At 44.1% G+C, this 9,707-nt stretch overlaps 1 protein-coding gene across 1 annotated transcript; it reads left to right on the forward strand.

Annotated features, from left to right (window-relative positions):
• On the forward strand, nt 1-4,784 carry LOC142427572 (large ribosomal subunit protein uL14-like). The gene is made up of 2 exons (XM_075532782.1): nt 1-40; nt 4,459-4,784. Exons 1-2 carry the CDS (start codon nt 1-3, stop codon nt 4,782-4,784), a joined length of 366 nt encoding a protein of 121 aa, XP_075388897.1.
• The last annotated feature ends 4,923 nt before the right edge of the window (nt 4,785-9,707 follow it).

Consider the following 9,707-nt stretch of genomic DNA (forward strand, 5'->3'; position numbering starts at 1 on the left):
ATGGACTTCTACGCGCAAAATGGACCTCAGCGTGGGTCAAGTAAGTCACTCGTTCATGCTCATCCCAAAGTGCCCGACACCCCTGCTAGGAAGAGATATTTTAACCAAGTTAAATGCCCAAATATACTTTAAAACGAACAAGTTTGCTTGGCAGACTAAAAAAGACACTTTTAACTACTCCACACCACCAACCAGGATGAATATCAGTACTCACAGTAAAAAGAAAGATTCATAACTGCTAAAAGAAAAGAAATAAAGAATAAGACTGAGGTGCTGCAGCCACTGGAAGCTGTAACACTGCCAAAAGCTGTGGCAGTGGTGCACACACCCAGCCATCAACAAGGAGACTCCATGGAAGCTAAGGGCCATTGTGCCGCAGACAAGGAGGTGCAAAAGGCTGCGGTCCAAGAAAAGGAAGGAGATGGACCTGTAGAACCAGGTGGGCAAGTATGCCTTGTTCAATTTTCTTTTCCAGGAAAGGGGTCCTTTCCACATGTGCCTGGATACACAGCTGAAGAACTTTGGGTCAAACAAGAGCTGTAAGCCCTAATAGAAGAGGGCTCGCCGTGGCTAAAAGCCCAGAACAATCTTATCCTCCCGGCTGAGGTGGGACGCAAGAGATGCTGTACAATTTACACCGTACTACTCATTTGGGGGAAAAGACGCTACAATTGTTGCAAACTGCCAAACTACAGTTCAAAGACCAAGGACTGACTGCAGAACAGCTGGTGAGCCAATACCATGTCTGCCAAGAAATGAAACCAGGTAAAATTATAAATATGCATCAAGGGGCTAGAGAAAGAAGTAAGCAACCTGGGCTACATTGGGGGGTGGATCTCACTGAGATCAAGCCAGGCAAATATGGTTACAAGTACTTGTTAGTCCTCATTGAGACTTTTTCAGGTTGGGTAGAAGCTTTCCCAACTAAAAGAGAGACAGCCCTGATAGTAGCAAAAAAGGTGTTAAAAGAAATAGCTCCAAGATATGGAATGCCTCAAACAATTGAATCCGACAATGGGCCTGTTTTTGTAACCGAGGTCGTTCAGAATTTATCCTGGGCTCTGGGGACAAATTGAAAACTGTATTGTACATACAACCCAAAAAGCTCTGGGCAAGTAGAGAGAATGAACAGAACTTTAAAGTAGACTTTGACCAAATCAGCCTCCAAGACTGGCGAAAACTAGGTGACTCTCCTCCCGTTTGCTATATTCCGTGTGCGGAATTCCCCCATGTTTGAATTGACACCTTTTGAAATTGTGTATGGTAAACCACTCCCCATTATCCCTAGAGCATTCAATCTGCTCTATGCAGGCCTGCTGAGATATTAGGGGCTATGCAAGCCTTGCAGAGCAGACAGGCCAATGTTTGACCTACCATTCAGGCTGTTAACCAAAATGCTATTGAGCAGGCAAATGCAGCTGCAAGTCAACATGAGCATTTGCCTGGAGATTAGGTCTGGGTTCGAAGGTTCCATAGCAAAAATCTAGAAACCAAATGGAAGGGGCCTTATCAGGTTGTTTTAACCTCCCCTACAGACTTAAAGGTGGAGGATGGGATAGCTGCCTGGATTCACCACAGCCATACCCGCCTAGCAGAGCCTCTGGAAAAGGTGTGGACGGTAACTCAGCACCCCACCAACCCCCTTTGGGTGCGCCTCAGTAGACTATCATGATCCTGTGGCCTGTGGCCCTCTGGGTGTTCCTCTCTGCGATTATCAAGGAAAATGAGACTATAACCAACATGAACCTTAGATTCACACCTGGACTCTAAAAAATGTAGTCACCGGTGACATTCTGGCAACAGTAAGTAAGACACATCCAATAACTGCGATGCGGTATCTTGAAATATTTTTCAGCCTTGAACAGCTCTGGCAAGAGAGAAGGATTGGTCCTGCCCCCCGAGTGGCATGGCATGTCGGGTATAGCACACCTTTAAATAATAAACTGGTCATGAGGAAACAGGGGTTTCATGTGTGCCCTATGACATGGCCTCAGGGCACTGACAGAGCAAAGTTGTGGGGACGCAGCCTGCAGCAGGGGTCTTCCAGTAAAGCATGATGGCCCTATTGTTCTGAATGGGCTTGTGTAACCACCAATGATGGTGACTGGAAATGGAGTTCTAAAGAAGACTCTGTGTCAATGAAATTTGTGTCAAGTAATAGTTCTGATTCCAATAATACCATAAAAATCACCATCCACATCACTGGGAAACCTGGATCCGAGGAATAATGTGGGCCTTCCGAAGTAATAGCCACCCCAGTACCAAAAGTCCTACATACTGTAACATCAACGGCTGGTCCAGAAGACACGCAGAACAGGGTTTATCTCAGTTCCCCTTTGTTTGATTTAATAGTATCAACGTATAATGCTTTAAACAGTACTAACCCAAATGCTACCAAAAGTTGTTGGCTTTGTTATAGTATAGAACCCCCATATTATGATGCCTTAGCTATAAACAGAATTTTGGTCCAGGAGGCTGATGCAAGTTGTGACTGGAATAGCCGTAAGAAAAAAAGTTTCACAATAGAAAATGTTCAAGGAATTGGAGCGTGTGTGGGAAAAATTCCAAAAAAATATGAGCCCTCTGTATAAGCATAAATTCTCAGGTCAACCAAAGCAGTAAGTGGATAATTCCTACTAAAAGTAGTTTGTGGATATGTTCAAATTCCTACCCTTCCCCTTGCCTGTATACCAAGTTGTTACACTCCACCAATGCTACAGAATTCTGTGTAAATATAATTCTTTTCCCGCGGGTTATTTACCATTCGTGGGAAGATGGATGCTTACAATGGTCAAACCAACACTACCAGAAGGTTAAAAGAGAACCTGTCACTGGTTTTTTTTAAAAAACATTTTATTAGGGGTTCATACAACTCTTATCACAATCCATACATGTACATACATCAATTGTATAAAGCACATCCACACATTCCCTGCCCCAATCATTCTCAAAGCATGTGCTCTCCACTTAAGCCCCTTGCATCAGGTCCTCTTTTTCTGTCACTGTTTTAACTGTTGGTCTGTTACTCAGAGTTAGCGCTGCTGGAGCGGGCATAGAAATAGCTGCTCTAAGCAACCAAAATAATGGACTGACCCAGTTCTAGAGTTTAATTGATGAGGATTTAGCCAGACTAGAAGATGCAATAACGCATCTAGAAAAATCTGTAAGCTCTCTTTCTGAGATAGTCCTACAAAATTGTAGAGGGTTAGATTTAATTTTTCTACAGCAAGGAGCAGTGACCACCCCCCCCCACCCCCCACCGATTGACCAGTCAAGAAAACATGTGCGAAACTGCTTGCCAACCACCACTGGACAATGCTGGCACCAGAAGTTTTCTCTAATCAATTTAAAGAACAGCAACACTGGACTGCCCCCTGGCCCTGGCCCCATAAAAGCCCAGTGAACAAAGAACTCAGGGCTGATTCCCTTTGGCTGCTGGGTCCCCACTGTGTTGGGCAGTGGAGGGAGGGAAGCCCTAGCTTGAGCTAGCAAATAAACTCCTTTTGCTGCTTTTGCATCTCAACTGGTCAGAATTCTTCCATGCGCCCAAGGTGAGCTCGCATTCCCTCCCCCAATCCAACACTCGGGGATGAGAATTATATTACAGTTGAGTCTCAACTACAGTTTACTCAACAGATAATAGGATAGATACGTGAGGTTTGCTTGAGTGCCTGGGAAAAGATAATTCCATCAGGAGAGAGAAAGCCAAGTTGCATGGCTATAAGACAGCGGATTGATGAATCCTATGCTGACTTTGTGTTCCAAAAGTTCTATTTCCAAATGTGTAAAGAATGTCCAGGCAGTAAGAGACTTAGTGCATAAGCTATCTTATGATTTCTCCAATAAGCGTTGTAAAAATACCTTCCACAGGGAACAGGGCACTCTGCTAGATTATCTCAGGATATGCAGGAATGTAGAGACAGAGGAATACAAGGCCGACCTCATGGCAGCTGCACTGGCAAATTATATCAGACCTAGAAAAAAGCGTTTTAGTTGTGGGAAGACAGGTCATCTTCACAGAGAGTGTAGGCAGAGCAGGCTGCGGCCTATGTCAGAGCATGGGCCAGGGACATCAAGTGGGTTTAATAGAACCTGAACTCTGCCCCGCTGTAGGAAGAGAACTCATTAGCCAAGACTTCCCAGTGGGGAAATAGTGGAAGGAGCTTGATACAGACCCTGCCAAGCAAAGCATGGGAGGCAAGGCGTCTGCCTGCCAGAGCAAAGAAGAGAGAAACTGCAGGTATCACCCAGCTTCACAGCAGGAGACCAGACCTAACCAATCTTGCAAAAGCCCAGGCTCTGTTCTCCCTGCTGTTGTTTTGACTAACTAACAGATGGCTCTCAGAAGCCCTCACAGCCCTTTGCTGATTCTAGAAGCAGGAACCTCTTATTGAAAAAGTAATACACCTTGGGGATGAAAGCCAGAGTGAATCATGTCTTGTTTTCGTTCTTGTACAGGAGCCAAAAATCTATATATCATCTCTGTGCAGGGGATCAAGGGCCGGCTAAGCAGACTGCCCGCTGCCGGAGTGGGTGACATAGTGATGGCCACAGTCAAGAAAGGCAAACCCGAGCTCAGAAAGAAGGTCCATCCTGCAGTGGTAATACGGCAACGGAAATCCTACCGGAGAAAAGATGGTGTGTTCCTTTCTTTCGAAGATAATGCGTGGGTCATTGTGAACAATAAAGGCGAGATGAAAGGTTCGGCCATCACAGGACCCGTTGCAAAGGAGTGTGCGGACTTGTGGCCCCGGATTGCATCCAATGCCGGCAGCATTGCGTGATTTTGCCATGTTTGTGAAAACCTCCAACAACCCTATTAAAAATTATTCACACACACACCCCCAAAAAAAGAAGAAGTAATACAGTTTTTATCAGGAAGTTTTAACCTAAATACTCAAGAAATTCAAATTGTTACTGGAGTTGATAAGAGTTGGGAGAAAAAGCCAAAAGCTGTGATTAAATTAGAAATTATTAAGAGCAGTAATTGGTGTCCACTACCAAAGAACTAATTGTGATTGTTAGCCTAAATAGAACCATTTTATATTAAGCAATCATTCTGCACCAGTCCTAAAGTGCAATCTCAGGCCTTATAACATTTTCAAAAAAAAGAAAGAAAGAAAGAAAGAAAAGGCCAACTAGCCCCTTGTTCCTAAAAACCAGCAAACGACTATCCTGTGCCAGAAAATTGTGCAACCTCAAAGTCTGCTTGCTCAGTCGCGCTGCTTAACGGCCAGTTTTGCTTCTGTACCAGCCTGCTTAGTCGCACTGTTCAACCCCAATTTCTGCTTGTATACCAGCCTGCTTGCACAGTATAGCAATCTAATGAAGCCTTATAAAAAACCAAGTCTGTAAGCGAAAGGGACCAGCCGATGGCCACATTTTGTCTAGGGCTGGCTGGTCCCTGCGCAGGTTTCTTTTGTTATCAAAACTTTTATTTCTTTCAATCTCACATCTCAGTTATTCTTATCTGGCTCATGTACAACAAAATAAGATGTTTATTAGGAAAGTCCAACCTAAATTCTCAAGGTGTTGCTGGAGTTATTGGTCACGATTATGAAGAAGAAATTAAGGCAGTGATTTATTCTGATATACCATGTTTTGCAGAGTGAAGACCCAAAGCCCATATGTCAGCCACTGGAGATCCCCTCTAGGGGAGGATAGGAGCCAATCAAGGTGCGATGTAGCATCGATGAAAAATACAATTTTCCTCTAGTTCTTAAATGCTTTCTCCCCACCCCCCACTCTCATGATCTGAATTCTACCTTGCAAGTTTGGCTAGTTCAGAGGGTGTACACTGGTACAGACAGGAACTGGAAGCACAGGGAATCCAGGGTGGATAATATCGTTAAGACCAGTGGTGTGAGTGGTGATACTGGGAGGGTAGAGGGAGAGTGGTTTGAAAAGAGGAAACTGATTACACGGATCTACATGTGACCTCCTCCCTGGGGGACAGACAATGGGAAAGTGGGTGAAGGGAGACATCAGGCAGTGCAAGATATGACAAAATAATAATTTATAAGTCATCAAGGGCTCATGAGGGAGGGGATTAAGTGGAGAGCAAATGTATTAAGAATGATGAAGGCAATGAATGCAAAGATGTGCTTTACACAATTGATGTATATATGAATTGTGATAGGAGTTCTATGAGCCCCTAATAAAACAATTTAAAAATATTTTAAAATAATAAATTATAAAAATCTATGATCAAAATATAATGGAGAGCCAAAAACTTTAAAAAAGGGAAGATCGCTTAAGCCAATTTTTGCTTCCTTGCATTTTTAGAGTTAAAAGTTATGGTTGGCAGGAAAGAGTGCTTGAGAAATCTGACCATGGTTTAAATCAAGGGGTCTTCTGGAATGCTCTTGTGGTGAAACAATAGCGCCACCACATGGAATTAGAAATTGAAGCGAAAGGCTTTTAAACTTTGGATGGGGGGTCATTTCTTTAGTGCAGTCAGGAGGGCCTAAAACTGTCCCATTAACTTCCACTAAAGTCAGCGTGAAGGGAATGAGTGAAGTTAAGTAAGAGAGACGATAGCAAGATGGTAAAATCATACAGTGTGAGAAGCCTGAAGAGCAAAGGGCTTAATTGAGCCTGTAACCTTACCGGTGAACTTGGAGGAAAAAATGTCTGATTAGTAAGTTACTTCAGGAACAGCTGAATAAATTTATTGAGAAGTTTTTCAGTCTTTGAAAGTATGGTAATTAGTCAGTTCTCTTAATTCTCTGAGGGCTGGGAGCCAGTATTTTCATAACAATGAAGGCTATCTAACTAGTTGTTTTACTGGATCAAGACCAAGCAAGGTAACTGAGATTGCCAGCAATACTTTAAAGGCTGCATTGTTAAAACAGAAGGAGGAGAAGAGGAATCTTATGTGCAACAAATTTCATTTGGTCAATTTAACAAAAAAAGTTCTCCTTACTTAAAGTTTGAAACAAAGGTAGGGCAGAGAAACATATTTTCACTTCTGCAGAGAAAACTGATCCTAAGAAATCCCAAGATGATGGAAACCGCGTTTGGGATCCGGGTTCATCTCTCACCCAGAGAAAGGGCTGTGCATTTATGTTTCTGCAGAATAAAGCTGATGGGCTCCCCTCAGAAGGACGCAACCACGTTGGGAGAAAGATGGACATGAAGGACACGAAGGAACCCCAAAGCTTAATCATAATTCTTTTTCCAGGTCACTGACACCCTGAAGAGAGGGGCTATTTGTTTATATTTTCACAGGCCAAGGGGATAGGTGAATTTCTCTTCAACCAGCAAGGCCCAGAAGAAAGCAGTGAAGCTGGTGGGTGACCTGACCTCCCTCTCCTGTTACTGAAGTTATCCAAAATGTCAAGAAGACTTGGCAGATTCCTGAGAATGGCGATTGCTGACTGCTGAGACATTTCTTCCATTGCTGATGCTGTCTAAGAGAAACTCTGAGACTCTCATCAAAGATGAACATTATATACAATAGTGACTGGACTATTACTCCAGACTGTTGTTTTGCTGAAAGATCCAGATTTTGGACTTGTGAATTAATGTTATAATGTGATTGGAATGTAACTGATTTCTGTGTAACTCCCTACCTATATAATGTAACATTGCGTGACAAGGATTTGATTAAGAAACATTAGCAAGGGTTTAAGGGAAACATTTCATTAGATGTTGATCAGCTTAAAGAGGATATTTTCTATACATTCAAAGACAGACTCAAGGCATCTCCTGACTCTGATGTGATTAAGCAGTTGGTGAGTGGCATGGGAGGGTTGGATTCTCCATCTTGGGCTCAATGTATCTCACATAGCTTAAGTTCCAGTCTGACTGTATTATTTACTCATCATATTTTTTTATGCTTGCAGTTTCGTGCTGCTTCTATAGGAAGCTAAGAGATATGAAGAGAGACCATGTTGCTTCCGTGACACTATTAAATCTCAAACATAATGCAGACAGGGGAAATGTGGGATACTAGCACTGTAGGGAAATAAAACTGGGACTGTTAGGTTTCTCTCTCCAGGACTAGATCCCAACCTCAGTCCTTGGCTCCGCGCGAGAAATATTTCACGCTGAAGCCGGGCTCATGATCCAAGAGAATTTAATGAAAGTTCAAAGAAGCATCAGGTTTTACGCGGCACCTATTAGGATTCCTTTGACCATGTGGCCTGGCAGAGACTGCCCCAGGTCACGCAAGGATCTCTCTCCTCCCAGGAAGACCAGACCAAAAAGCCCCTCTCCCTTCCAGTCCCTGCCTTTTCAAGGGCTCCCAGGGGAGGTGTGGTGAACGACCCCAGGTTGATCCCATTGGCAGAATTGCAGTCACCTGGCCCAGGTGGGCTGCTCCAGGTGTAACGCCCATCAGGGCCCACCAGCAGGAAAATCTAGCTTTTGTCCTTTGCAGGCCCACCTGGGCATGTGTAAATGGACTTCCCAATTCCCTAGGCTAAGCTACCTAACAGGACTTACTCCCTGACTGGTGTGGAGGGAATCTGGAAGACTAGTATTCCATGGCTGGAAGACCGCCACTCGGGTAGTTGGAGATATGGTCCAGGTACATGTTCCTGCGGTTGTCTATCATTTCCATAGTTTCTCCCTTAAAGCTGTGCTGTCTTAAAGTGAGCACATGGTTGATTCATTCTCCCTATAGAAGCAGACATTCCTGTTTGCTCGTTTTCTTCCCGCCATGATATCCAGCCTCTATCATACCTTCCTCCAACAGCAGATGGGCATTAGGGGACATTACCCCCAGTGCCTGGATTCAAAATGTTAGGTGTAAGCCTGAATTTTTGGCTGCATCAATTGGACCATTAAGTTTTGTCTGGACAACTTTTAATGTATAGAAAATAACCATATAGCCCATGTGGCTTTTGAATTTTTTATATAAAACAAAGGGGGACTTGTGGAGGGAGGTCAGCTTCTTAGACATCCTCCCTGGAGGCAGACTGCTGTCTCCCCACACCACAGGATGGGCCTGCTCCCTGCTGTTGGAGACAATGGGTTACTTCTCCCTGAAACTTACAACCATTAGCTTGGTTCCTCTAGGTGGGATTTATACCCTATGGGTAAAGGTTCCTATGGAGATCCAGAGAACAGGTCAAAGTTAAGCTGCCATCCTGACTCTAGCATCTGCACATCTTATCACATGTATAGTCCCTATCCCTCCTTTTCCTGTTGCATGTATGCCCCTAGACCACCCCCTCCCATTACTGTATAACCTATAGTGCAACCCCTTCCTGTGACGTATGTCTTTACCTGTAATCAGGGGCTTGCATGCCTCCAAAAGTTATATAGGCCTGGGTTAGCTCTCTGGTCTCTCCCCACCTCTCTCCTTGGCTCCCTCTTCTCCCTTGTTTCCCTTTCCCTCTTTCCTCTTTCCCTTCCCCCTCTTTCCACGTGGGCCACCAAGTGGGGCTGAGGTGAGCAATGTTACCATGAAATGTGTCTGACCCCTTGATTGCAATATCCCCTATGCCTCTTCTATCTCATGCTCTCGATGACTTTATGTATTTATCTCAACCGTACAATTGTGCATAGTGAACCCACGACTAGTGGTGGGGGGCTGCCCCCCTACCTCATACTACACTCCTGGGGCCTTATTTTTTGCTAATATCTTCAGTACCCTTTGGATTTCTTCCTTCAGTACCACTGGTTCTTGATCATTAGCTACCTCTTGCTTTGTGTATTCCTTCCATCCTCTTTTGATACCTCCTGCATCATTTGAATTA

Source organism: Tenrec ecaudatus, chromosome 15 (assembly GCF_050624435.1).
Source record: "Tenrec ecaudatus isolate mTenEca1 chromosome 15, mTenEca1.hap1, whole genome shotgun sequence".
Taxonomy (NCBI): Eukaryota; Metazoa; Chordata; class Mammalia; order Afrosoricida; family Tenrecidae; genus Tenrec; species Tenrec ecaudatus.